This window comes from Brachyistius frenatus, unplaced genomic scaffold (assembly GCF_029030835.1).
Source record: "Brachyistius frenatus isolate BFR_SWC_R1_liver_20210118 unplaced genomic scaffold, ASM2903083v1 Contig_50, whole genome shotgun sequence".
NCBI lineage: Eukaryota > Metazoa > Chordata > Actinopteri > Embiotocidae > Brachyistius > Brachyistius frenatus.
The window spans coordinates 2,231,733-2,259,552 of NW_027210649.1; the positions used below are offsets into that span (position 1 = coordinate 2,231,733).

At 38.8% G+C, this 27,820-nt stretch overlaps 3 protein-coding genes across 13 annotated transcripts; 1 reads left to right on the forward strand and 2 right to left on the reverse strand.

The window, feature by feature from the left end:
* Positions 1-389: 389 nt before the first annotated feature.
* Positions 390-14,728, reverse strand: LOC138624318 (forkhead box protein P1-B-like). 7 transcript variants are annotated; one of them, XM_069704399.1, is made up of 17 exons: positions 14,623-14,727; positions 11,890-12,030; positions 10,396-10,428; positions 7,719-7,856; positions 7,542-7,631; positions 6,666-6,786; positions 6,281-6,386; positions 5,654-5,761; positions 5,292-5,379; positions 4,165-4,242; positions 3,850-4,045; positions 3,514-3,590; positions 3,304-3,405; positions 3,014-3,141; positions 1,815-1,869; positions 1,434-1,600; positions 390-1,313 (listed from the first exon to the last, which is right to left on the reverse strand). In XM_069704399.1, the coding sequence occupies exons 2-17, from the start codon at positions 12,013-12,015 to the stop codon at positions 1,151-1,153; spliced, it is 1,776 nt and encodes a 591-aa protein (XP_069560500.1). In that variant the 5' UTR covers positions 12,016-12,030; positions 14,623-14,727; the 3' UTR covers positions 390-1,150. The 7 variants fall into 7 exon arrangements, with proteins under 7 accessions (XP_069560500.1, XP_069560499.1, XP_069560497.1 ...); XM_069704398.1 differs by having other exon boundaries at positions 3,844-4,045; XM_069704396.1 differs by having other exon boundaries at positions 7,542-7,856; positions 14,623-14,728.
* Positions 14,729-16,352: 1,624 nt separating this feature from the next.
* LOC138624321 (eukaryotic translation initiation factor 4E type 3) lies at positions 16,353-21,467 on the reverse strand. 2 transcript variants are annotated; one of them, XM_069704406.1, is made up of 7 exons: positions 21,008-21,467; positions 20,116-20,188; positions 18,960-19,054; positions 18,809-18,869; positions 18,657-18,723; positions 18,346-18,501; positions 16,353-18,228 (listed from the first exon to the last, which is right to left on the reverse strand). In XM_069704406.1, exons 1-7 carry the CDS (start codon positions 21,166-21,168, stop codon positions 18,182-18,184), a joined length of 660 nt encoding a protein of 219 aa, XP_069560507.1. In that variant the 5' UTR covers positions 21,169-21,467; the 3' UTR covers positions 16,353-18,181. The 2 variants fall into 2 exon arrangements, with proteins under 2 accessions (XP_069560507.1, XP_069560508.1); XM_069704407.1 differs by lacking the exon at positions 21,008-21,467 and having other exon boundaries at positions 18,960-19,057.
* A 170-nt stretch (positions 21,468-21,637) lies between these two features.
* LOC138624319 (serine/threonine-protein phosphatase 4 regulatory subunit 2-like) lies at positions 21,638-27,702 on the forward strand. Of its 4 annotated transcripts, none has more exons than XM_069704402.1 (9): positions 21,638-21,752; positions 22,539-22,620; positions 22,735-22,929; positions 23,479-23,572; positions 23,712-23,749; positions 23,937-24,011; positions 24,215-24,382; positions 24,815-25,092; positions 26,420-27,702. In XM_069704402.1, the coding sequence occupies exons 1-9, from the start codon at positions 21,719-21,721 to the stop codon at positions 26,725-26,727; spliced, it is 1,272 nt and encodes a 423-aa protein (XP_069560503.1). In that variant the 5' UTR covers positions 21,638-21,718; the 3' UTR covers positions 26,728-27,702. The 4 variants fall into 4 exon arrangements, with proteins under 4 accessions (XP_069560503.1, XP_069560504.1, XP_069560505.1 ...); XM_069704403.1 differs by having other exon boundaries at positions 22,759-22,929; XM_069704405.1 differs by lacking the exon at positions 21,638-21,752 and adding an exon at positions 21,948-22,087.
* The last annotated feature ends 118 nt before the right edge of the window (positions 27,703-27,820 follow it).

Here is a 27,820-nt window from a genome sequence, read left to right on the forward strand (position 1 = left end):
CCCACAACGTGAGCACGCTCCACGCGCATCAGTACCTGCCTAACAGGAAGCACAACCACAAAGCTGTGGTGGGAATTGTGAGGAAGATCCATTCAATTACAGAATTATACCAATAAAAAAAAAAAAAAAAAAGGTCAAGCCAAGAACGTCCCGTACCAAAATAGTGATTTAGGAAGCGACGACATGACTTGCACGAAATGATCGTCGATGCAAACGGTGTCATCTCGCTTCCAACGCCACGTTGTTTTTGTTCGCTTCGCCTGCTGACACTTGTGCATGATGTTAAAATGAATACCACCACGTCGAGGAGCCTTTCACTCGAGAGCAGGTGCCGTAACCATAAATGAATCGGGCCAAAGAATGAGAACGACTCGCCACCAACGCGATCGCAAAACTAAATCAAAGACACTTTATTCACATATATCATGAGGACTTTATTATTCATAGAGATGCATTGGTTTACAATAATGGTAAATCTATTTTATCTACTCTTACAAGCTCAGTTCGAGCAAAATTCAGCAATGTTCATGGAAGGGGTGAAAAAGACCAACAAGTATAAAGGAGCTACATATTCTCTTGATCAACTGATTATACCTTAAATACAAATATATCCGATCATGTTGGCAGTGAACATTTTCATTTTTAAAGCAACATTTTTTTTATTTATTTTTTTTACTTCTTCTACAAATTTGTATATATTATGACTACTAAAATAAGATCAGGTGTCGTGGCCCCAGCATAGCATAAAGTAGCTATAAAGAGGGCGGGAAACTTTCCTCGTGAAGTGCTAACTATCATTGTTCCCTTTCCTTTGGCTTCTCTGCTCACCGTGGTCCATTTTTTTGTGTGTTTTTTTTTTTTTTTGTAGGGATACATGAAATAAGAAAAATCACAGACAGTTCCACAAATGTGTTTTTTTTTGTGATCTCATTCAACTGTACAAAAAGAATTGAGAGCTCAGTTAAAAACCCAAAAATAAGAAATGCTGATAAATACCAAAAAAAAAAAAAAAAAAAAAAAAGAAATCCCCAAGAACAAAGTGTTTGGTTATGTAGATGAAGCTGTTGTTTTTTTTTGTTTTTTTTTGGATACAAAGTCACACAGGCTGTGAGTGAGGCGGCCTCGCAGTGCAGAACTTGGACTTCAAAAGTCAGAGAGAAGGCACACGATCCAGATGAAGGTTGGGCCTCTCCGGGCTGCCGTTGTCTTCATCTTGGTTCATCTCTGGGCTGTGGCCGTGCTCGTACGTGCTCTCCGGAGATTCGTAGGGGTAGTTTTCACATATCTCCTCATCCTCCTGTTCTTCTTTAATGCTGGATTAATAAAGAAGCAGGGGGGGGAAGAAAAAAAAAAAGAGGAACATGTGATGAGGATTATTTTAAATAACGAATGAGTCCAAAACCGTCAGCAGGTCGGTAAACGGGGACGCTCACAAAGCTTGAGGAGGAGACTGTGTCGCACTGCTGTCACTTTGGTATCCAGATCCATTACCGAGGGCTCCATTCATCTGCTCCTGGAGAACATGAGGCAAGGAGTGCAGTGGGATGCTGCCCATGGCGGCCGGGTTGTAGAAAGAGCTGTTGCAGTCTAGACCGCCACTCTGAAGAAGGAAAAAAAAAAAAAGGAACAGCTTTTAAATGTGTAGTCCTGCACCAATACATAGATGGAAATGTAAACATTTAAAAAAAAAAATAATAATAATACTACTAATAGAGCAGGCCTTTACGCTTTGCCTGCCCACGGTTTCACATTGTGTACATCGGTTTAAAACAAAATGCAAAAATAAGAGGATGAAACATTAGATTGATTTTTACCTGAAGAGCAGATCCAGCGAAGCTCTGCCGGTTCTGGGAGTTCTTCAGCAGAGATCTGTTCGTATACAAATACAATAGCATGTTATGCTTTATTTGGTGTAAATAATTATATATTTAAAAAAAAAAATCTCACTTATAGATTGGCATTAAACTGACAACAAATTCTTGTCCACCTGCAAATTCTCTCTGACCAGCGACGGCTCAGCAACAGCTGTAATGCGGCACGGTGTGATCGTTGGGTTTGGATTTGTCTGCGTGCTGAAGCAGTGCATCTGGAGCCGTTTCATGAGGGATATTGGTTTTGATAAAAGTTTGGAGGGAAGTATGTATATTTGAGTTTTTTACATTTCCAAAACCACAAGAGACAGAAAAGAACATTTTAGCCAGCCAACACTTGAGCAACTCCGGCCCTAACAAGTCAGATAGCATCGAGTTGGCCGAACACACGGGTCACTTAGCCTTTATTTTTCGTCCGACACGGCAACAGTAACTAAGGGGGCGGTGCTTAGAGAACATTTCCCTCAATCTGCTTGAGTGATGAGAACTGGCAAAAGATACATCGGGATGCTCGGTCTGTTTGTTTGACGAAATTCACACGGAATGAGAGCCATCTGTGCCAGACGTTAACAACCAGCGATAAAACCATCACGTCATTTTCACTTGTGAATAATAGTTGATCAAGGGGGAGCTGTAGAAATTACATGAAAGTCAAAAGTTTGTCTTGGGTGAGTTCCAACAGGTGTGGCACTTTATTTTATTTACAAAAAACATTACATTTGCCAAGTTGAATCAAATGTTTCTTTTTTTTTTTTTTAGGAAGCGTCCTGCGTCTGCACTGGTTAGCTCCAAGTCAAGTGAACTGTAAATCTTTGACTGGGCCCTTTTACCATAATGCCGTGTTCGGATTTGATTTAATGCTGTGTAAATGCCATTCTTTGTACTCTAACCTTTAATCCTTGAATATCCATACTTGGACCATCACGTGTATAATTAAAGGTTAAATGACTAAATTCCCCTGTACAAACATGTGATTAATTTTTTTTTTTTTTTTTGCAAACTCCCAGCCTTATTTACAGTAAATATTGTGTGTACTTATGAGGTGGAGCTACAAGGTCAAGTTCTTTTGATGTTGAGCATCCGACTTGGAGTAATGTCTGAAAACACACAGCGCTCTGGCTTCATGTCCAAAGTACACGTACCCGTTACCAGCAGTTTTCTGGGGCCGCCTTCTGTGAAACTCAATCTCATCTACCGTCCACACGGCTCCCTTCACGTTCTCCAGACGTACGAAGCATTTATGGAGACTAAGATTATGTCTGACTGCATTCTGGAAGATATATATATATATATAAAAAAAGAATCAAATCAGGACCTGTACACAAGTGCTAAATCAGCATTTATCCAGTTACATTACAACTAAATGTAAAATGTATCAAATGCATGAAAAGTAAAGTTTCATATGACGTTAAATACATGAGAGCATTTTTACCTTCCAAGTAGCTGCATTGCGCCTGAAATATGCAAAGTTTCTTGTGAACCAGTTGTAGATTTCATTTAATGTCAGCTGATTGCGAGGTGATTCAAATATGGCCTGAAAGAGACAAAAGAAATCATGAAAACAATAATAATAATAATAATAATAAAAAAGGATCTGCTTCACGTGGCTGTGTAAAGTAAGTGTAACGTAAGCACACGTTACCTGTCTTATGAGAGAGGCATATGTAAATGGGGGTCTAACTTCTGTGCTCAAGTAGAACTCCTTATTATCAATTATATCTGTGGAAAGACATTAACTCATCAATATACATCAGACATATGTACACGATGGACAGGAAACAAAAATGACACATTTCCAACTATTAAAAATAGAAGTAGCACACACAAATAGTCATCATCACATTAAATAATTACAAATAAGAACTGTAATCACTTTTCTGTGCCGGGTAAGTGTGTCTCAGCAGAAGCATGTTTCAGCATGAACAAGCCACGTCAATTTCTGTTGAATAGAGGCTGTGCGTCGTGATCTCACCGTTACCTTGGCTCACAGAGCGGCTGTATCGCCTCCGTACGGGGGTTCCAGTGAACATGCTATTGGCGGTGAGGACTGAGGGGGATTCAGAGAGTGGCGTCAGGGGTGTGGACGGTGCTGTGGCACTCTGAGAGAGACTCATAGGAGGAGGGCCTTTGGGTAATGTTGCCTGGGAGAAAGAAACATTAGACAACAGATTCACCTAGAAAGAAAAAAAACAACAAAAAAACACAAAGTAGTTAAGTCAGCAAAATGTTAGTGTGACTACAAGCAAAGCAGTACTTATTTTAATTGAAGGAAACAGCTGTGGCAGGTACTTACAGGCTGTGCTGCAGATTTGGGTTCAGAGGATTTCAGGTGAGCCATCATCGCTTGCAGTCGCTCTTTGTCCTTCTTTAGCTGAGTTAGATGGAAGACCAAAATAGAAGGTGAGGGCTGGTGAATTCACAGCTCGTGAAAATGACATTCAGTGTGGAAACCAAGTTGTTGTTTTTTTTGTTTTTTTTAGCATCCCGAGGTGTAATTATCTAAAAACATCACTTCGGTTTCCAGACCTGGTGTGAAAACACACCACAACTGCAAACATTTAGATGTTCACTTTGTGAGGTTGTAATTTAGAGTAGTTTGTATAAAAAAGGACTTAATCCACCATTATACCAATATATCACAATCAAATAAACCTTTGCTAAGAAGAAAAGAAAAAAGTGTCATCTACGGTGGCAATAACAGGGTAACTAACACTCGTAAAGTGCAAAATGCATAAACAAACAAAAACAAAAGAAATAAAAAAGGTAAAAAAAACAACAACCTGAAACACCTTGGGTCTTAAGGTGCAGTTGAAACATACAAAAACAAACTCTTACAGCTCTGAAGTGCAAAACATGAACTAAAACTTGCAGCTCTGGACTTCAAAATACAAACATACAAAAGGAAAACAGAAAACAACAAAAATCTGTGGTCCTGAGGTGCAGAGGCAACATACAGAAACACGAGCCTGCAGCCAAGTGCAACACACAAAAACAAGAAGGAGCAGTCTGGAGGTACACATGCAGTCCAAATTGTATTTATTTTAAATGACAGAAACATGTCATCAGCTTTGGCTAAATATCCGGAGAACTTGGGAGTGGGGAGATTTGTCGACGTACTCTAGTGGAAAACTAATATCAAAGCTAACCTTAGAAACCGTATCCAGCCCGACTAATCAATTACAGATATTTAGCATCAATAAATTTGAGTTTTTCATCTGCACCTCAGACCACAGTTTGAAATATTTTTGGCTTTTTTGTTGTTGTTGTGTGTATTCATTTTGCAAGTCAGGACTGCAAGTTTTTGTCTTGGCTTTTTCTTTTTGTTTGCGTGTTGTTGTCTCCAGTGCCACCGTCGTTGTCCGTTTAAGAAAAATAAATAAATAAAAGAGTTGCGTTAAAGAAAAGAAATCAAACGCTTACCTGCAGTTCCAGCTGCTGAACCACTTGCATCTGCACGCGACACTGTGCTGTACTCTTGTCATCCAGAGTGTGTTCACTGTTCAAATGTCTGCAGAGACGTTCAAAAATACTTTAGAGAAACAAGATCTTACGCGGATAGGAAGGTGTGGTAGAGAGTGGGAAAATGCTCTCGCACTTCAGTGTTGTATTAATTCATGAGAAAATATATAATAGCATTGTAATAAACACAAGTAGGAACTAAATAAGGGCAAATAACATTTAAAAGGAAATCTTGTTAAAATACAAAGTACATGTACACTTCGTGATAGATGTTGGTAAACATCACACCGGCTTTAGAAGGTACAGCAGGTCTCGGCACTCACTTGAGAAATGCCTGAAAGTCTCCAAAGACAGTCTCGCAGCCGGGCCATTTACACATGCCGTTTCCATACAGAGGATGGCTGTTCTGTGTGTTGTCATCCAGTGAGCCGCTGCAAAGAGTACAACAGTCCAGTTTCAATAAAACATCTTAGAGTCAACATGTTGGTCCAGCTTAAGCACAACAAAAGTTGGATATATATATGCCTACATGTCTACATATAAAATATATATATATATATATATATATATATATATAAAACATTATATTTTATATATATGTATAATACATATACATATGTATATATATATAAAACATTATATTTTATATATATATATATATGTATGTATGCATGTGTATATGTATATATTTTATATATATATGTATAATATATATACATATATATATATAACATTATATTTTATATATATATCTCATTATATTTTATATTTATGTATAATATATATACATATATAACATTATATTTTATATATATAAATATATATATAATATGTTAAATATATATGTATATGTATTATACATACATACATACATATATATAAAATATAATGTTATATATATAAACAACTGTACTACAGTTTGGACAAGACATTCTAAATTTCAAAAGCACCTTTCTCTCCTCTTCAGAAGATTTTGATGACCGTTGGTGGTCGACTGCTGACTGGAAGACTCTCTAGTCTCTCCACCATCAGACAGGATGCTCTCATTCTCACAGCCTGAAATAGTACATGCAGTATACGAGGACAAATTGTTACATAATTCAGTGGCACGCCACTACATTTGCGCGAGCCACTTTCTATCGTCAACTAAATAACCCGAAGATCATCGAATCCAAATCGTTCTCAATACACGACACACATGCAGGGCTCGCAATTGGAATCTTCGGCTTGAAACTGAAAATACTGGCGAGCACGAGTGAAGACCACCCGAAAGTCATTTCTATAGGCGTTTCAGTCCTTGAACAACTGCGCAGCGGGAAGTGTAACGCAGCCTACCTGGGGCTGCAGCGAGGCAGGTGGGAAGCACAGACAGCAGGCCTTGCCTCTGCAGGTTAAGGAGATGTTGCTGTTGCACCTGAAGGAGCTGCTGCTGGATGGCAATCTGCTGGGCTGTCAGCTGCAACACAGGATTGACAGAACATCAAGTCGGTATCTTCCTCACACCTTCTTTTATCATAATATTCCGTGTTGGGAAAACATTGAAACATTTTACTCGAAAATATCAAAATATGTCCTTGTCCAAACGCCCACAAGTGCTGCCTCGTGTCGACTTATCCTGTGAATTTCCGATAGTGGCCAAAGGGTCGGACATATTGAGACAGCAAATGGATGCAGGACAGGTGGATGATGTCATGCTGTCTTGCAAATAGATGCGCGCGCGCGCACGCACGCACGCACGCACAGGCACCTGAAGGTACACTGAAGCCCACACAATTGCAAATGTGTCCTAGGAATGAGCAAAATGTACTTTCTGGACATGTGACGCACCTTTAATGGAAAAACTCAATGAACTTAAGAGCGGAAAAAGCGGCTTCAAATTAATAGAAGATCTGAAAAATGATCTTCCACAGCTGTGGACACCTCAAATATAATTCCAATCCGTTACCATTAATAGTCCACCCAAGTGCTTTTTTTGTTGTTGTTGTATTCCTTACACACTACAAGAAGCTGAAAATGAATACAGTTAAACCTGGTGGTGTTCCAGGTTCAACTGTATTCATTTAACGTTCAGTACTACTGAGCTGAACTGCAGCCTTCTCCCCAATATCCCTAATAATATAGTATTGATTCTCCTTGTTGCCTCTTAAATGTTTGTACGGTGGTTAAATATTCATAAGCTGATAGAAGCGGTGCTTAACAAATAATAGTTACCTCCTGACTGACAATCCCAGCATTCTTCTGTTGCAGCAGCTGTATATTTAGCTGCTCTTGTTGATTCTTGAAAACCTCTTGAATTTGTTGCTGCAGACATGATGATACAATTGGAGTTAAGCAAAACATAGGGATTGTGTCCAAGGCGGAATAAGATATAGACTGGACATGCGTTACCTGGTGTAACATGAGTGCTTTCTGCTGCTGGAGCAGGGCTTGGAGCTGCTGAGGAGTGAGGATCTGCTGCTGTGGTGTCTGCTGAAGCTGCTGTGGAGCCTCTGCTGGTGGGGTCATCATGGACAAAGACAGTGGAACCTTCACAGGAAGAAACAAGAAGAAAACGGTGAGCGGGGAAAAAAAAAAAAAAAAAAAGAAAACGTGGAGACACGGTGGAGGTGAAGTCTGTGACGGGACGTTTCAAAGAGAACGTTCAATGGGCGCAAACACTGCAGTGACAAGCAGCGGAAATACAACACGCAGTATGTGGGATGTTCTGGTTGAGCTTACATGCTACTTACAGCAAATCTACTTGGACAGCATTCCAGTGCAGACCATCAGTGCACTTACATGTAAACAAAAAGTGCATCACCTTAATCAGGAAAAGGGATTACCGGACACCGTTATAATTATGCTGGACTAACAGGCTTTCTTGGTCCTTAACTGTATGTGTATGTTTGTATCAGGGCTTTTAAAAAGATTAAATGAGCAAAAAAAACAAATACTTCAGACAGGATTTTTTTTTTTTTTTTTTTTTTTACTGTGACAGAAGGATGAAAAAGAAACATCACTTGCAGTCGTGTATACTTGTATCCAATATAATTAAATTCAAAGTTCAACTAAAGCGGAAATTGAAATAAACAAGTCTAAAAGGGGCTTCACAGCTGAACAGTAGGTTATTTGTGAAATTAGAACACATGCGCACACACACAGAGAAATGTGTGCGCACTCTCACTACAGAGTCTGTTCTCTCGGTAAACTCCACTGCTGTTCCATGGAAAGGCGAGAAAAGCTTTTCAGGATGCCAAGTACTAATGTGATTAATATGTGTATTTAAGATATGCAATGTTTAAACAACCTTGTAGTAGGGAGGTGAAGAAGCTAGATTACCTCTAGGTACATATTGGAGGAAAAAAAAAAGAAAAAAAAAATCTAAATAATAAACAAAAGCTATTGATGAACAATTATACAACAAAGGCAGATATATATATATATTTCATGTTTGGAATATTTGCGGTAATCAGGTTATATCAGTAAATGTCAATGTATTATCGGACTTTCTCTCAAATGCATTTATGTAAATTTAGTTAATAACTTGGTCTGGAACACAACACACATTTATTAATGTCAAAACCACACTTGTGTAGGACTGTTTTCATCATTCATTAATCTGACAATTATTTTCTCCATTAACAACTTATAGTTTTCTCTATGAAATAAAAAGGGAAGAGAGTTCTAATTTATTCATCTTCAGATGTCCTGTTTGTGCAAAGATATTCAGTTTGTATTATAAAGAAAGCCATCAAATCCTCACATTAAAGAAGCTGAAATCAGCTTTAACCCCATTGTGGGGTTTACAAATGATTATAAATACAATCAAAATATATGCAGCTGATATATTTTTGTTCAATCTATTTGTCTTCTTAGACTTGCAGCTATACTCCTACACCTCTTGCTCAAATTTGAAAAATATTTGACAGTTATTCACAGCACTGCTTATTATTTCAACATTCACTGAAATGTGAGGAAAGCTAAACTGACTCCTCTGCCATGACAGCTAAAAATGAACCGAACAAAAATAAGATGAACAACAACAACAACAACAACCCCAGATGGCTTAGGGGAATTAAGACTCCATCAAAACAACAACAACCAGTACCACAAAAACAACAACAACATCCTCTGCTAGGCACGCAGCAAATTACCACACCCTCCCCCTCGCTGTCAAGCCTCACAGCTCAAGGGATGTTTACAGTAAACATAAACAGAGTAATCAAAATTGCACAGGAGATATAAATAATGAATAAAAAAAAGCATACAGAGCCTGTTTACGAAAACAGAACTTGAGATTCGTATTTTAATTAAGGTCTGAACCACAAACAAACATTTCTCTCCAAGGCAGAGCCTGTTTTGAATCAGGTAAACAAACTGACAGTGAATTTCACACAGGCTTTGGGCTAACAATAACAGATGACTGCCTCCTAGTTTGTCCTTTCTTATGAAATTCAATGCTGCAGAGGTGGCCACCAAAGCAATGAAAACAGGTCTATCCCACAGACAGAGCCAGTTGGCCCCTCTATTTTTCTGTGGACACCATCAACACAACAACAGCCTTTGCCTAATCCCTGTTGCTATGGTAGCCAGCAAGTCCAAACATCTTCTGTTGTTGTTATTGTTGAAAGTCATACCAGTGAGCAACTGAGTGTAAACACAGATCTGTTCCCGCAAGACTGGTCTTGTGAACTCCGAGATGACTGACAGCAAATAGAAATGCTGAAAACTTGCTGAAAAACAAACACAATATGCTGTCTCTCCTTATGAGTGAGATTTAATACGTGCTAATATGCTCTAATGGGTGTGGCTCTCGAAAGAGTAACATTTTAAGAAAACACATGTACATGGTAATAAACTCAACTGGAGTTGAGTTTAATAGGATGAAATCTAATAATATTTAATTACACGACCACAAAGATTTGACATCACTTTTCATGCACAGACACACATACGCATTTTAATTAAGCAAAATATCTTTTAAAAGCCTGCTAAGAAAAAAAAAGAAGAAAAAGAAAGAAAGAAAGAAAAAAAAAAGACTGCTAGAATAATATCACAGAATAAATAAAGAATGAGTTGAACCAACCTGATAGTCTCCATTGAAAAGTCTGTCTGGACACTGAAAAAGACAAATACTGCTCAGAAACGACGTTCTGCCCGACAATCTAACACAGCCTTGCTAACTGTCATGATGTGACTATAAACAAAATAACATTATTAACACTGATCCCTCCACCCAGCAGGAGTTGTTCCCTCCCTCCATCCCTCCCTCCCTCCCTCCCTCCCCCCCCCCCTTTTAAATCCCAGCACCACCTCCCCCACCATCTCGGCGCTTCCCTTCAGCATAAATATAAAACATTGCAGTTTGAAAGAAACCGAGACAAACAAAGTAAAACGTTCAGGGATGCATTTACATGTTAAAAAGGCAAAACAAAGTCCCTCAAATTCTCTTCTAGCAGTAAGGCGAGTGCACTGGGGTCCCACATCATAATCTACCTGGTATGAATTCAATATGTAGCGTTTGGATAGCAGACTAGCTATGCACAGCTTAAAATAAGGAATAACTAGTCACACTTTAGTGAAGGAAAAGCAGGTGCATCAGTTGGATCACATCTGTAGCACAGAGGACAAACATTTACACTTTCCCCTATACAGCTGTGTGGTGCACACAATAACAAAACAGCCCTCCACAGAAAAACATTAAAGCATTTCTGAACACAACATAACTTGCTTTAGGGCAGCAACTCAAAATTAATTACCTCCTTATCTGTCGATTTTCTATTCAAAAAAATAAATAATTTGGGCAATAAAATAAGATCATAATTTTCTAAACCATTCAGTGACGGCTTCAAATTGCTTGTTTTGTCCAACGCACACCTTGAAACCAAAATATCTTTACTATCATATGAAGCTAAGAACAGCAGCAAATTACTGTGAATTGGGAACCCAGTCGCCCAAAAAAGGTTTAAACTTGCGTTTTTTTTAAAATTATTTTTATTACATTTAAGTATGATCTGTCCGAGATTATGTCAATGCTAAACTTTTGAGTTTCTTTCTTTCACCGCACATTTTTTTAGAATCTCGATGGTTTTGATCATATGCCTCTAAGGATAACATCAGCAACAAGCAGCAAATATTAATATGTATTAATTTCACTTGAATTTGTAAAAGCCCCAAAATATTAGATCTTAACAGAGATGCAATTTAAGATTATTTTCAGTATTGATCAATCTGCAGATTTTCTCAATTAATAAATCATTTTGACTATAAAATATGAAAGAATTGGGGAGGGGGGGGGAACAAGTGCAAATTTCAATCTCTTGAGTTCAAGGTGACGAATATGAATGACTTTCCTTTTTGCCAAACAATTAGCCCATAAGGTGAAAATACTGTATTTACAATTAAATAACACTCAAAAGAGTAATTGCTTTTATCCTACACGTGTAGCTTCATCATTGTGTTGTATTTTTGGGGAATATGAGGCAGACTCAGCGATGCATAGATTAATAGATTTATAACACTCATACATATGCTTATAAAAATCTAAATGCGATGTGTTGAGCAGAGGAGAATGACTGACCCTGGGTGCCTCTGGAGGAGGAGTCTGGCTACTCCTCAGTCGACTCTCATTCTCAGTATGATTTCCGTTCTCTGTCTGAGTGGTTTGAATGGTGTGGCTTGTTGGTTCTGACCGAGACTCATGCATCTGGACTTCACTGACCTGGGAAAGAAAATGAGTGTTAATGAAAACAACTGGACACAGCAGTATAATATGGTGAAATTCAGAGAGCAGACACGTAGTGTACCACTGTCTGAATGATTTTGAGACAGCTGTGACTTCATAAGGTGATGAGAGGTCTATTCTTCAAGACAAATTCAACAACATTCAATAGTCTCTGAAATGACCATTACCGTGTGACGAAAACTTAACTTGTGCCATTCGTAAAAAAGCTACAGCACTGACGGTTACGAACTACAGTGTCACAGCCCTACCCACCAATACAAACACACTCCTCTACAAGTGGGAGAGGAAGATGTTAGGTCTATTTGTTGAATAACCGAGTGCTGCCATGACTACTGTAAACACAGGGGCCCTGGGTCCGTGTTTATGTGCAAACATATCTTCCTTCTGGAACAATTTACCATTAACCAGGTGGTGCGATAAACGGCTGTGGCAGGTAGTACAATGCACAAGTAGGCTTTTATGTATACAGCTTGGGAGTGTTTGAGTCAAAAGCTAAGCAGCGTAAACAAAGGTAAATAAAGTGTGCAAACAAATAATATGAGCAGATAGAAAGCGCCACAGAAAGCATGAAAAGACACAGGCCGCAAGGACTCGAGCATAATGTCATTATTTTCAGCATTACCAAAAGTCACATACTCTAATTAATTTGTTAATCAAATCAACAGTTAGGCACGACCGAAAGTTAATGTCAACATTTTGTCAGCATCTGACTGATGATCTGATTAAACTACATGCACTGCGATGAAGTTAGGACCAAAACAGGACCAACAGTTTTCCAGAAACAAACTAAAGAAGAAGAAAAAAACATTTGAAAATGACTAAGAGATGACTACTAAATAGTAAGTTATGTCTAGGTGCAGTGATGTGTCATAAACAAGTGTTAACTTCCAGTAGATTGTTTAAAACAAAATGAGGTACTTTCAGAAGTCTAGAACTAAAACCAAATTCTGATCAAGCCAGGCAGCTGTTGGTTGGGTCAGCACTGTTTACTTTTTCTTTCGGGATCAGGATTACTTCTGAAGACAAACGGCAGTGTTTCCTGTGGACATTTTTGAAAAGGTTGGGGGTGACTTTAATTGTTAGAACCCGGCTAAATGCGATGTCAATTTCTCATCAGTTTCATTATGACAACAATAAAGCAGCTATGGTATCCAGCTGTGTTGCAGTGCATCCATTATTGGGATGGGCTGAATAATAAGTACATGATGAATTCTTCCTGTATGTAAAATGTTGTCACCCCAGTGGCAACTTTCCAACAATAGACACCACCACGCTTCAATTTTTTTTTTTTTTTTTTTTTAAAGGAAACACTGCAAAGAGGCTTTTCCTCATGACATGGAAAACAACTGGCAAGAACATGTTTTTCCCACCTGGTTCCACGTCACACACACCATTATTCATTATTGTTAGAACTAGTATGATTACCTGTAATAAAAGAAAGCTTCAATCGTAAAATACCCTAACCTACAACTCAATGATGCCTAAATAAGAGTGATACTAAGCAAGCGCCGATATCCACCATAATTCCCTCATAATTAAACTGATGTTTTAACAGGTTAACATGCTTAAATCAACAATAACAAAGGTTGTCTACAATAATTAATTTCATGAGTTGTTGTTTTTTTTTTTGCAGCAGCAGTACAAATGCAGATATTGTAATCCAAGTTGTAATCCAGTCAGAAATATCCAAGTATTACTATGTCTTATCTACTACTAAAAAAAAAAAACAGCTGGATCTAAACCATTATACAGTTCATATTTGAGTTAGTCCCTGCACCGACTACAACAGTTACTTATCCTGGGTTTCAGTCTGCATCGCTTTCGGTTTCCTCGACCGGTCATTTTACCAATCGCCTTAAATCCGGAGGGTCAGTTTAGACGAGTGATTTTGTTTGCGTAAGATTTTTAAACGCCGCGGAAAGTTATAATCGGTTTCAATCATATGCCTCGGGAGTCACATTTCGGGAAGCAAGAGTTCATATTGCTCCAAGTTAACTTAACGTTACACCGAACTACCGCGCAGCCGAACATTTCAACCCGCGACCGACACCCTAAAACCGGACCCGCCGCGACATGAATGAACGCTCATCTGACGGTACTTATTTCGTTTAGTTTTCACCACTGCGATGAGATTATCGTGAAATGATCTCAAACGCAGTGTGAATCTACATCCGTTAACACCGACCGACCATTGCGCTCCCGAGGTTTCCGTTGAGGACTTGAGCCTTTAGCTTAAACGGCATTTAACCGTAGAAAAGCAGGAGGTTTAAAAGTCTGGCCTATTCAACTACGCGGCTGATTTAGTCACGTACGGCCGCGATTGTTTGGCGACCTATTACAACCGTAACGGGAAATAAGTTTCACGGCGAAAATTGCAGGTAAGCGCTTACGTTAACAGCAGCTACAACAAAAGCTAGCGGTAGTCCCGACGCTAGCTTACGAGAAACGTTTCTCTCCTCTTTTAAGTCTTCGTTTTTACCACCCGGTAATATCACGATAAATACACCCTTTAAATTCAATATTCGTTCAGCGGGGCGTACGCGAGCGGTTGAGTCGACGTGTACTTACAGATTTATGTGCGAGCGGACAGTCTTCGCGTCGGGGTGGTGTCTGAAGAGAAGCCCTCGGTGCTGTTGCCTTTCTCGGTAGCGAGCTAGCCACAAGTTGCTAACAGAGGGCGTGGCTTAAGTAAAAGTAAACAATGGTGACGTCATTTTCACACGCGGACTATTTCAGATTAGCTTGAATTTTGACGCATAACCCAAGAAAAAAAAAAAAAGTGACAGTATCCTTTTCGTTGAACAGATCATTAACAGTCCTACTGTTAAAAAAAAAGATAGTTCTGTGCACCGTATGGATATTTTAATTGTAAAATGAGAGAAATAGCAATTTAAAGAAGCAATAAAATGACAAAAAAAAATCTCACCAGAAGTAGACAAATATCAGACTATATCAACCATCTATTAAGTAAACAATAGTACGAATGTTAAGGTAGGTGCATTTGATTGGCTTTCAAAATAACAATGACAATTTTTAAATGGATCTTGAAAAGGGCCCTTTACTAAATTGAGGGGAAATGACTAGAACAAGGAGAGAAAAATATGAAGTATTACTTTGTTCAAGAAAAATAAATGCTTAAAGTAATATATTTATTAGTAATTAAAAGTTCCATCCTCAGCTCAGTTCATCCTGAAAAACCTCACATCTCTTACTCAACGCAACAGAAATAACATGTCATTACCTTTATGAAGAGAGTCAAATCCCCTGAAAAATGGAAATGATGGACTTATAACTGCTGTTAAAAAATAATAAATTATTGCAATAGTATGCACTATGGAGGGAGGGTTCTGAGTCCAGTGCAAAAGCAGATAAGCTTCCCTGCATTACTGACCAGAAACTCTCCATATACAATGTAATTTTGTCTCATTTCATAGTTTGTATCATCCAAATATATAACTATACAAAATGTTGCTCAATACCTTGAGCAGGGGCTGAAATATGGCCCAAAAGGTTGTTCACATTGCACAACTTGTGCCTCAGTGATGCTGCAGATATTGCCGTTCACTGCAAAAACTAACAATCTTCAGTGTAATATAATATTGGTCTGTAAAATGACCAGACTTTAGAGATGAAATCTGCGTTACTCTGGAAGCCCTCTTCTGAAACATTTTTAAGCCTATGCTTTAATGAGACCACAAGAGGGAGATATTTTCATTCTGGCTGCTAGCTGCTGGTAGCTAGATGTGTGGATACAAATATGTTATAAATCCCAAAGGTAAAAATGATCATGTTGCAGCAGCTACCGTACAAAAATCACAAAAGCAAGTGAAGCGGGATTACCATGAACAACAATGAACTACATAGTTCTTAAGTAGATAATACTATATGCTGTTCAGCAAAGTGAAGGGTTGTCTTTGGTTATTCAATTTGAAATAACTGTACATTGTATTCACTGGTATTTTTAAAAAAATTTTTTTTTACAAAAGGTAAGAAGTATGCAGGATTTGAGATATTTACTTTATAGCTTCTTTTTTTTACTATATCAAATCCAGTGTCTCCATAGCAATGAACTGCCTTACATTTATTAATACATTCTAATGTGATATTTGATTGAAATGTATGTCAAGGGAAAAAAAATATGATCTCATTCAAGTACAAACCTCAGTACTTAAAATGTACACCTTGACGATAATGACCTAACCATCTTTTCTAAAAAAAAAAAAAAAAAGTCTGCAGTTTTTCATTAAGTGTAATATTAAATGAATTACTACAATGTACTTATTCCAAATAGCAAAAGCTAAAGGTTTAAGTGTCTTTATTTTTAATTTTCAACACATGTAAAACTAATAGAGAAACATGACTAGATACAATTTCAACATGCTGAACACAGAGGACTTTAACATTGTAAACCGCTGATAAACACAAGGCACCATCCAAGATCAACAATCAGTACAAGGTCTGAGATCTGAAGTGAGCGGTTGTCGGTTTATGTGCAAGGGAACAGTATTCTCATTCTACAATATGTGCTTTTAACATTAATACAGAAACAAGAGAACAACACTGGGAAAATGAAAAAAGTTTGGCAAAGTCTATGGTTTGAAAACTAACTCCTCCCTGTCAGTATTACTGATTTAGCAAAGAACCTAAACAGAGCCATCATAATCACGAACACTTCAACATTTGATTGATAAATCACAGCAGCAGTCTCTCTGTAGGTTTCAATGCATATTCCAGAAATGACCTCAAACATCTTTATATTACAGTACTAGTACTAAACAAACAAAAAAAAAATCACCTCTGGCCTATGCAGCCACTCATACACAAAAACAACACGGGAAAGGCGCCTTTGGTGAGACGTAAATTACATGAAGTTCAACATTTCCCCAACGTGACCATGTTTTTCAGTGATACAAATACAGCCTGCTACTTAAAAGACCACAGAGAAAAAAAGTTTTAAAGCTTTGGATTTGAGAGAAATTTAAGATGTTTCAACATAGCAGTAACCCCCTCTAATGATCTAGATTCAAGCACTTTTAGCCTTGCCGCAGACACAGCCTCACTTCAACAAACACCTGTGATTTCGACAAATATATTAAAAGAGGCTCAGAACAGCAACATCTTTCAGTTTTGTGCTCCTGTGAGAAATTTCGGTGTCACGTGTTTCTGTTCATTTTTCCTCGGGCGAGCATGAAAAAAAACACACAAAAAACAGCTTCACACTTCATCAGAAAAGGTGACACAAAACCAAAGTATATTTGGTCTCTGGTATCACAAATCTATATAATCCTTGAGGGACTATCAGGTGTTTTATACACATGGTAAAAAACAAAGTGCTTGATTTAGGGCAGAGGCTTGAACAAAATACAACCACAACACAGCAAATTTGCCACAAAATCTACAGAATAGAAATGATTGCATATATTTCTAAGCATCTACTCAAAGTGTTTCGTGTACTGAGGTCATTTTATTTTAACAACAAAATATTCCTTGCACCGTCAAATCATATCCTACACAACAAAATATAAAAAAAGAATGTGCAATTTACTGCTCAAATATCAGCCTTACAGCATACTAACTATGTATTTTGTCCAATACAGGCAACAGTATTTTGGCTGTAATTTACACACACACACACACACACAAAAAAAAGCTGACTACAGAAGCCTTGTAATGTATTGTTACTATTAAGGTTTGCTTTGTAAAACTCGGTCTCCTCTTAAATCCTAAAAATGAGATATAATTAAAAGACCTAGCTTTTTCTGTGCTCAGAAAACTGCACAAAATAAGCTAAAATACATCTAAAAAATCTGGCTGTACATGATCTGCTGTTTTGTTAACAGTTTTGTAAAACTTTGCAGTATAAAAACATACAAACACTGCCATTGATAAAATGAAAGTGAAAAGCTTTTTTGCTTTTGACTAAAATAATGGTATTTTGTTATGAATGACAGTAGTGATTAGACGATTTAAAATTTCATTGACTAACAGTCATAATACTTGGGCTACATTTAGGTAATTAAGATGATACATTAAGCACATCAACTGTTTCCAAATTTGCCCCAGTAGTATGTTCCGAAACACGTTTTTGACCAAAAAAAATAACGTTTATCTCAACGGTTCTGATGTGCTAATGTCTTGATCGACCTCCTTCAAAAGCATGGTGTTCCTCATGTGCTGAAAAATAAGCAAACAGAATATAGGGAAATTACTCACATTTCATTGTATTTTTTGCTTATCCATTAAATAGAAAAAAACATGAACCACTGTCAATAGAAAGAAGAAAATACTCACGTTTATAAAACACTGATTTGAAAGGTATCTGTGGAAGGAGCTCATGGATCCTTCCTAAGATGTTTGACTCGTTAGCACAAGAAGCATTTCCATTCCAGACCTGAACAATATCTTCTCTGTCTCGCACACTGACGCTGACCCCGACTACTTCATCATCTGTAAGAACAGGACCAGAGAGAGAGAAAGTCATTTCAGAGACAAAGTATTTTGTACCTATTACAGAAATGCCGTTTTCAATTAAAAATGAAATAATTTCGGAGAGCTTAAGCCGTGGTATTTTTTATAATGAATACAATTTCAAGGTAATTTACCAGAGGCACAATAATCACTGAACTGTTCTCCAATAGTCGCCAACAGCAACTCCTTCCACACAGCAGACTGTAAATATGAAGACAAATATGTTTAATTGCCATGAAAATAGTAAATATACATAATAAATATTTCAATATGTTTTATCACTTACAGTGGACTCTTTGGGTACTTTCATTTTCCAAACACCACCTTTTGCATTGCTTTCTTCTTCCCTGTATGCAAACCAGCACGAAACATTACACACTACAAATATCCTTTAATAAGATGAAAAAAATGTGCATTAATCTTCAGGTTCAAGTCACCAGAGTGGTTTCCGCTCTCCTCTCATCAGATGATAGCTACATCTCAGTGGCAAGCTGGACACTCCAGGTATGTTGTTGTAAACTCTCCAGAAGTTCTACTCCAGTGTCATGGTGAACAGAGGAAACAGGGTATTTTATTGAACCATTTACTGGCAAAGGGAGAACACACAGTTAATATTTCACATGTGTTACAGTGGCCAACTAAACACACAAGTCTGTTCATACTGTGTCTGTATATGACGATTGAACAGTGGGAACATTTTTCAGTGAGGCTGAGGAAAAGATCGTGGTGTGGGATATAATAACAGTGTTACTTGCACTACTTGTGTATGTTATGTAACTTGACTTAGGTATGTCATTTAAAAAAAGTCAATGATGACTTTTCACACGGGACACAAACAGGGTCTCCTTGGTGACAGTGCTGTGTTTGATCCCTCCACCCACCCCAACTTCCTCTTTACTTGGACTTTGTCACTCGTTCTACTACATCACTTGACTTCCACTTAAGCTCCCGTCATATTTACTTTGGCCAACAGAAGTCACAAACAATCAAACAATCAATCTTCCTGCCTGCTAGTAGGTTTCATTTTCTAAGTCTGAAGATTGGATTAATGAAATAAATGGACAACAACCTCCTAAACCTACTAATTGGTTCAGAAGGCGTCTACTGGCCTGTATATTTGGGACAGATGTGCGAGACTAACCACTTATTCATTAGTCTGATAACAGTCAAATTGAGTCAACTAATGATATGGTGTAAATAACCGGGCATGCTAGTTAGGTAATTAGTAACAGAACAACATTGGCAAGAGTTTCTATGTTAACAAACTTAATTTAACATGAAGACAGGAGTTCACTAAACCCTATTTTAGTGTAGGACTTATGGGGCATGTTGACATAATGTCACATAATGCTATGTGCAATGTGACTGAACCTTGGGCTGTTTAGAGAGAAGCTGTGGTGGGACTTGTATGCATAGCATGTATAGATAACACTGGTTCAAACTAAATTATGCATTAGTATGAGCATACATGAGTATTGGGCTCTCAACTAGCAACTTGCTATTTAAAAGTGTCAGTCAACTGTATATCAAATGTAATAGCAATGTGCCTGCGGTTGGAGCTGTGCTCTCTAAATGACTGTAAAAGCATCTTACCTGGACAGTCTCGACAGTGTAGATTTTCTTCAGGTTTGACTCACATTCAGCTGCAGTTGTTCCTGGTAAAGACCTGAAAAAAAAAAATAAAAAGATGAAATTACATCTTTATTTTCTTTTTTAAATGTGCAAACTTGCAAATATTACAGGTCATGTAGCTTGACATGTTCTAAATACATCTTTTTCGGTGCCAAATTCATCAGATATGCTTGAGAGAGCTGCCCTCTGAGCAGACAGGTTGGGGTGAAGGGAGGGCGGGTCAGATGACAAACAAGCCAGTAAACAGTAAACAACACTGACCCCATTTGGACACAGCACCCTTTGATTTGTACAAACTGTGAATGATGAGGCTTATGTAACTCGCTGCTGCTGGTGTCCAACTTAATTTAGGAACTTTTTAATTTAGTCAAAGTTTGACCTACATAAGTTTTAATCGAACACGTGATTCCTGGCAACACACATATAAGCAGTGACTCAACGCGTTTGGAACAATAACACCTGTGCTCATAAAAGCTCACATTGACCTTGTCTGACATGAATCAAGTTCAACATGTTTAGCCAGCTAGACATAATTAGGGCCTTTTGCACGTTTGGAGACCCTTCGGAGTAGAGGACTTGTTTATGTAGGTCAGAAAGAAAAACACGAGCTACATCAACACAATCAACTGCTATTTTTTTTTGTTTTTGTTGCTGTAATGTTGTTTTTTTTTAATTATTAAGGCAGATAATCCCTGTAAACACATCAATAACGACTGATTTACACCGGGGGGGGGGGGGGGGGGCTGAGAGATTTCTTTGTTCTCCTGAACAGGTCAGCTCCAAAGACTTCACCTGCCTGACACTTGCTGGAGATTAAAAAAAAAACAACAACAACCACAAAACAGTTTCTTACCTGTCAAGCCAGAAAGTCCACGGAGAGTGTAAAGGCAGGGTGTCGGTGTCGCTGTGATTTGAAATCATTCCCAAATCTCTGTCGCTGATGTGAATGTTGTGCTCCAGCAGACCCGGGCTGGACGATGCGGTCAGTTGTAACGCAGCTACGGGAACTGCCATTGTTACCTCTGAAAACCGAACTTAGTAAAAGAAAACAAAAACGAGCAGGTTTCTTCCGCAAGGAGCTGCTCTGTTTTTTATAAATATAGATATTTATATATATTAGGTTAGGTAAAATAAACCCCGATGAGCTGCTGACTCATTGGCTGCTTCACCGGTTTGCGCCGTCACAACATAAAAAAAACAACAACAACCCCGATGACGCCCGCTGACTGCCCGCAGCATCTACAGCGCACCAGAGAGGCCGAGGACTTTCTGTCACTGGAGCCTGGACATACCTTAAATTAAAAAAAACATATATATATATATATATATATATATATAATCACAAGCGCTTTAAGAATAACCGATGCGGAAACTCCGGATCCCTTAATTCCTTTGCTACGAGAGCGCCGAACTGCTTTGTTGTCCTTCGCGTCCTTCCGCAAACGCGACTACGTCATTGCGGACATGCGCAGTCGCCACCGCCACCAGCTTTTGTTGGGCTGCTACCTACCTGCTAACGCGTTGCTAACGAGCAAGTGTTTCCTGCCTGTGACTGGACACAGCTATGGACAACGAGGCGTTACTGGAAGCGTTTCAAGGCAATGTGTTGTTGTTGTTTTTTTTTCCACAGTTCTTGAAATTAGCGATTCATTGCGAGCTTCTTTTTTTTTTTTTTTTAGACGGGAGTTTTTGCATTTTCTCAAGACAGACTGAAATCTCGAGTGTTCGCTAACTACGTTGCGCGTTAGCTTATCAACAACAACAACAACAACAACAACAACTAGCATTTAGAAGCGCACCGCGGGGATTTCTGCTCGGTCTGACTCGGTTCAATGTCGTGTTCTTCAAGAAAAGACTCGGGGCATGTTACGCGCTTTTCACCCGGTTGTTCCCTTAAATCGACACATGGCGATTACGTAAACAGCTAAGCTCGGTAACGTCACGCCTGTACTGCTAACAATACGACGCTAACTTACTAACTTCTATGAACTTTCCATTTAAAGTTAAATGACATTGGAGTTTGGCAATTTTATGATATTTTACGAATGTGACGTTTGACTAATTGTCTTCTTTACTAAGTATATTTCCACTTGACACAGCTGATTTCGTTGTACTTTACAATCATTTAATCGACACCGAAGCGCGTTTCATTTACCAGAAGTGGCCTGAAACTAAACCTGATTTAACACCTTTTTTCCAAAAATAATTTGCTGTGAAGATCACTATTAAATGGATTATACATTTAAAGCTCTCACGTTTGGGTTTATTTTAATACAGAGGGACATGCATACAGCGTTTGATTTGGTTTGATTATATACTTATTATATTGATTATATATATATATATTTTTTAATTAAACATTAAATGTTTAATGTCATTTACAGATTTTGAGAGGAAAGGGAAGAAAGAAACCTGTCCTGCACTGGAACAATTCCTGTGTCATGTTGCCAAGACGGGGCAACCAATGTGAGTAGAAACTTACAGCTGACACAAACATTAATATGAATTTATAAACCAATAAAAAAAAATCTTATTTATTTAGCCAGATTTTTGTTTTTGTTTTGTTTGTTTGACAAGCAGGCTTGTATTTCTAATATCCGACAGGATCCCATGGTCACAGTTCAAAGCGTACCTCATGTTTAAGTTGGAAGAAGTCATGGATGATTTCCACGATTCAACGCCAGAACAGCGAGGAGCACATAATCCCAATGTAGAGTATGTTTCTTATGAAGAAATGAAGAAGAGGATCTTAAAGATAGTGGATGGTTACAACGGGTGAGTGAAGCGTAGCATCACGACCCCGTATACAAACCGAAATAACATGGCAATTCAGTTAATCGTATTATTGACGTTGACACTACAATTAATTCATGTCTGTCTGTCAAATTTGTTATTTTGTCCACATCAGGTACAAAAGTATTTGGAAAATCATTCAAAACTGAGCCTCAGAGCCATTATGGTGTCTTTATTGTGAACACGTGAAAATGTAGAGTAGCTTTTTATCACCCATAGTCAATCATTACTTCAGTTTATATAGCTGGAAGGAACAAAACAGGCAACAACGGAGCTTGACATTTTAAAAGGAAAACATTATACTGTAAATATTTTCCCCAGAATACATGAGGCATTATGTTCATCATGATGAATTATTCATGTCTTAGTTTTTGGCCAGCTGTGGCCGCCCAGATCAGTCCAAATTGCTGCTGTTTTTTTTCCTCGTTCATTTCTAATCAGCTTTGGCCGGTTTTCACAGACAGTGGTGATTCTGGCTGTGAGACCACTATCTGTTCCCAATCCTAAATACATGTCTGATGACGTTTCCAGAATCCCATTCACCATCCAGCGTCTATGTGAACTCCTTATGGACCCCAAACGAAACTATACAGGAACAGACAAGTTTCTCAGGGGTTTGGAAAAGGTAAGGACTTCACTACTTTGTCTGAAAGCATTAAGACTTAAATGTTAAGTTTTTCCCATTCAAGATGATGAAAACTGTTTAAAATGTATATTCCATGACTTTAAATTTCAAAATCTCTTTTACTGTTTATGTATTGCAGAATGTAATGGTGGTCAGCTGTATGTACCCCACATCAGAGTGAGTACATTGGATTTTAAGTTTTTGCCCCCCTTGCTCTTCTGGCTGCAGTATTTCTGTTAAGATTCTTCTGGTGCACATTGACCGCTCCCTTGAATTTATACATTTTTTTTTCAGTCACACTTAAAAAAAGTGAACAGCACAATTAACAGCCAGTTGTTTCTGTGCATTTCTACTTCTCTCGAAGGAAAAATGGGGCATCCAGTGTAAACAGAATGAATGGAGTGATGTTTCCTGGTAACTCCTCTCTATATTCAGACAGGTGGGAGCAACATACTTGTTAGTAATTGACTTCCACAAATCTGAAATTGCTTCATATGTCGCTAGCAAGTAGAACGTTTAATTAGTTTCGAGCTAAATAACCAAAAGACAAGCAGGGTGTAGTAAAGACAGATTCATGCTGCCTGTCAGTTTGGTTCTCAGTCATTGTCTTGCTTTAAAGATTGTGTTTTTCTTGTTTTGCAGTCGAAATGTGAATGGACCAGGCACACCGAAATCACTCACCAGACCAAAGCTGTCATTGTCCTCTTCACTTTCCACCAATGGGCTCCCTGAATGTCCAGTCAGCAAAGAGCCAGAGCCCACAGAGGAGGAGGAAGAGGAGGAGGAGGAGGAGGAGCAGCATCCTGTCAGGTAATTCTTAAATATGTAACATACTGTATGTGCCATCAGGTGGTTTCAGACTGAAGGAACTTTTTCATCGTTCTATAAGCAGTTGGAGTAGGTACATCCCCTTTTTCGTGTGTTTTTTTTCTACCTGCGGGAAGTGAGAATGATCACAGTTCTCAGAACGGCTTTTGTAGCTTGTACTTTAGGGTAGGTACTTTCCCAACAGAATAGGAGGTATAGTAACAGGTGGAACAATTTGTGTATATGCAAATGTATGTTGACTGGAACACTTGTGCCAATGTTGCAACAGCAACCACCATTTAAAAAAAAGAGAAAAAGTAAAACATGTAAACAACAGTTCTGAAATGATGTTGCCGTACCAACCGCTGGCCTGCTTGCACCACTTAAGTGTTCTTATTTGTGGTTTGATTCATTGATTTCCTGTGTTTGTGTCAGTGAATCACCTGTGTCAGAAGGTGAGGTGACGCCAAACAGTGGGATAAAGAACAAACACCCAGAGGAGGAGGAGGAAGATTGTGATGCTGACAAGCAGGAGGTCAAGAGGCTGAAGTTTGACGAAAAGGAAGAGGATGAAACAGCAAGTGAAGAAAAGGAGTCATCCTGTCATAAAGGGCCAGAGAGCTTGTCAGAGACACCAGAGTCTTCACAAGACTCTTGTGAAGAAGAGTACAAAAGAAGAACATGTGACACACCCGGTATTTCAGATGATCATGGTAAGTGTGAATTGATCCGTAATTAGGCTGATGTGTCGTTTAGTAACTGACACTATAGGATTGTCACCTCTGTATAAATAGTGAATATGAAAAAAACATACACAAAAAATACACTTCAGTATTAGAATGCTTGCATAACACTATTGTCCAGTTTTGTAGCCGTCCTAAACATTTGGGTGGACAAGAAATAACACTGTCAGATGTTTGGATAGTTTTTGAAAAACCTCCTCCCACACCTTTCCAATGTCAGAAAAGGGGGATCTGTGTCCGATCCGTTCTGTAACTTTCGAGACCAAGGGATCTGACATTCACGCCACTTCTCGTGTAGAAAACTGTATTGGTTCAAAGTGTTTCTGTTATTTCAGATATGCAGTGAAGGGACAACTGGCAAACGCAACTGAATCCCATCTTGCGTTGCAACAGTTGTTGTGACAGGGCCATCCAACTGCAATGCTTTTGCTCTGACTATTACAGTTATTTTTAAATTCTGATGGTTAATGTCCATCTATCCGCCCAGCCATTCGTTTTCTGCCACTTGTCCAGGGGGTCGGGTTTGGTCGCGGTGGCAGCAGGCTGAGTAAGTTAGCCCAGTCATCCCTCTCTCCAGTAACATTTTCCAGCTCCTGCTGAGGGATCCTCAGGCATTCCCTGGCCAGATAAGATGTGTTATCTCTCCTGTGTGTTCTGAGCCAGCCCTGGACTCTCCCACCAGTTGGGACTGCCGGGAAAACCTCCCGTGTGAAGGTGCCCAGGAGGGATCCTAATCAGATGCCCGAACCATCTCAATTGGCTCCTCTGATGTGAAGCAGCAGCAGTTCTAGTCTGAGCTCGCTCCGAATATCAAAGCTTCTTGGCGCATCTCCTAAGGCTGAGCTCAGCCATCCTGCAGAGGAAACTCATTTCAGTAGCTTGTATCTCATTTTTTCGGTCACTACCCAAAGCTCACGACCGCTTGGTGATGGTCGGAACGGAGATCGACAGGTAAATCGAAAGCTTTGCCTTCTGACTCTTGATCAAAACCGTCCGCCACAATAACTGCTTTACTGCTGACGTCACAATGATCTGCCCGTCAGTCTCCCGCTCCATCTTACCCTCACTCGTAAACAAGACCCCGAGATACTCCTCCTCACTCACCTGGAGCACACACTCTGTCCCAACCTGAATGCTTAAGTACACTGTTGTTGACGTTATACTGTTTTTCGCCCGATTTATGTCACCACTTTTAAATTTAAATCGAAATAAAGCTGCCCAGAGTTGATTAATTGCCACAGACAAATGAACAGAATGTGGCAGTTGATGCTGTCCACTTTTTTTTTTCTCTCCTCAGAGCCCAGCAGCACACAGACGGAGCTTTCAACAGAGGAAGGAGATTCATCTGAGTCGGAGGCCTCCCGCAGTCTAAAGAATGACGGCACTGTGGACCAATCTGTGGAACCTGCTCCATCAGAGAAGAGTACCAGCTGTGAGCAGGACAATGGAGAGAGCAGCACCAGCAGCAGCGGCAGCGATGGAGAGAGCCCAACCAGCGACAAACAGGTTCCCTCTTCCAGTAATTCTCCTGACTTGTCAACAGAGGGTGGTGCTGACATTTCAAACAGCACAGAGACTGCAATAGAGCCTGAGGAACATGATTAGAAGGCCAGCTTGTCAACTGACTTTTTTTTTTTTTTTTTTTTTTTTACACTGTATGATACCGCAACAAGGGTATAACTGTAGCACTGTGGACCTTTAGGCCTCAAGACCAGAAGGGATGTGGACCTGGAGATTGCTCAGAGATGGATCTTTTTTGTCCTCTTCGGTTTCAACTTCTCAAGGCCACACGTCACCGAGTCTTTAAACTGGAAGGAGACGATTTAAAGAAAAATTATGGAGACTGCCTTTTTCACTGTTGACTAAAAGTTTTTCTAATCTTTTTTTCTTGATTTTTTTTTAATTTTTTTTTTTTTTTATATCTGAACATTATAATTTGACCTTGATAACTGATGTATTCAGTGATTTCAATATTTATTAGTCATTTGGCATGTATTTCCCAAAAAAAATACATTTGACAGTTGGAGTTGTGTTTTAACCCCGAACACAGTTGCTTTGACTTTCTCTCCTATGAATGTGTGTTTCTCTTTCAGGTGAATGAGGACACCGACCACTGAGAATGTGAAGCAGCACTTCACATATGCCTGTTTGCTTTTTTGTATGAAGCACTTACCATAAAATATATTTCTAATTAACATTATCTTGCACTCGTTAGCATTGACCCCTTGGAAGGATGTGGAATCTGTTGTAGTTTTGCTTTATCACTGTATGAAGCCAAAATAACCCAATGTTGCCCATAGTAACCAGCTTGGTAACTAGAATGTTGGTTTGGCTTAAGGGTAGCCATTTACTCTTTAAACAAAACACAAGGTACTTTTACAACTTTCTGTATGTCATACCTTAGTTTTCCAACTGTCACTTTTGATAATTAGAATTTTTACAGTACACATCTTTAAATCAGTTTTTGTAGACTTGTAATACATGTCCACTGCGCCTTCGTAGACCTGAAAATGGCTGGAAATTGAAGGCTTGAGCTTGTATCATAGTATTCATGGAAAGCAATAAATGCTAAAATTTGAAGTGCACCATGTTCAGTCAATACGAAGGGAGTTATTCAGTGGAGCTTCAAATCAAGCTCGTAAGTAAGGCTCAAGAGTTACTTTTTAGCCACCCCTTGACATGTGACTCTAGAAATAGC

Bases quoted from the DNA above. Each gene is read 5' to 3' on its own strand.
- LOC138624318 (XM_069704395.1), bottom strand. From the start codon at position 12,015: ATGCATGAGTCTCGGTCAGAACCAACAAGCCACACCATTCAAACCACT. The intron at 3,591-3,843 runs GTGAGATCACGA...GTCTTTCCACAG, and splicing joins CTCTGTGAGCCAAGGTAACG to ATATAATTGATAATAAGGAG. The intron at 3,406-3,513 runs GTAACGTGTGCT...TGTCTCTTTCAG, and splicing joins ATGCCTCTCTCATAAGACAG to GCCATATTTGAATCACCTCG.
- LOC138624321 (XM_069704406.1), bottom strand. From the start codon at position 21,168: ATGGCAGTTCCCGTAGCTGCGTTACAACTGACCGCATCGTCCAGCCCG. The intron at 19,055-20,115 runs GTAAGATGCTTT...ACACTGGAGTAG, and splicing joins ACACTGTCGAGACTGTCCAG to AACTTCTGGAGAGTTTACAA. The intron at 18,502-18,656 runs GTAAATTACCTT...CTGTTCTTACAG, and splicing joins CAGTGATTATTGTGCCTCTG to ATGATGAAGTAGTCGGGGTC.
- LOC138624319 (XM_069704402.1), top strand. From the start codon at position 21,719: ATGGACAACGAGGCGTTACTGGAAGCGTTTCAAG. The intron at 23,573-23,711 runs GTAAGGACTTCA...TATGTATTGCAG, and splicing joins TTCTCAGGGGTTTGGAAAAG to AATGTAATGGTGGTCAGCTG. The intron at 24,012-24,214 runs GTGGGAGCAACA...CTTGTTTTGCAG, and splicing joins TCCTCTCTATATTCAGACAG to TCGAAATGTGAATGGACCAG.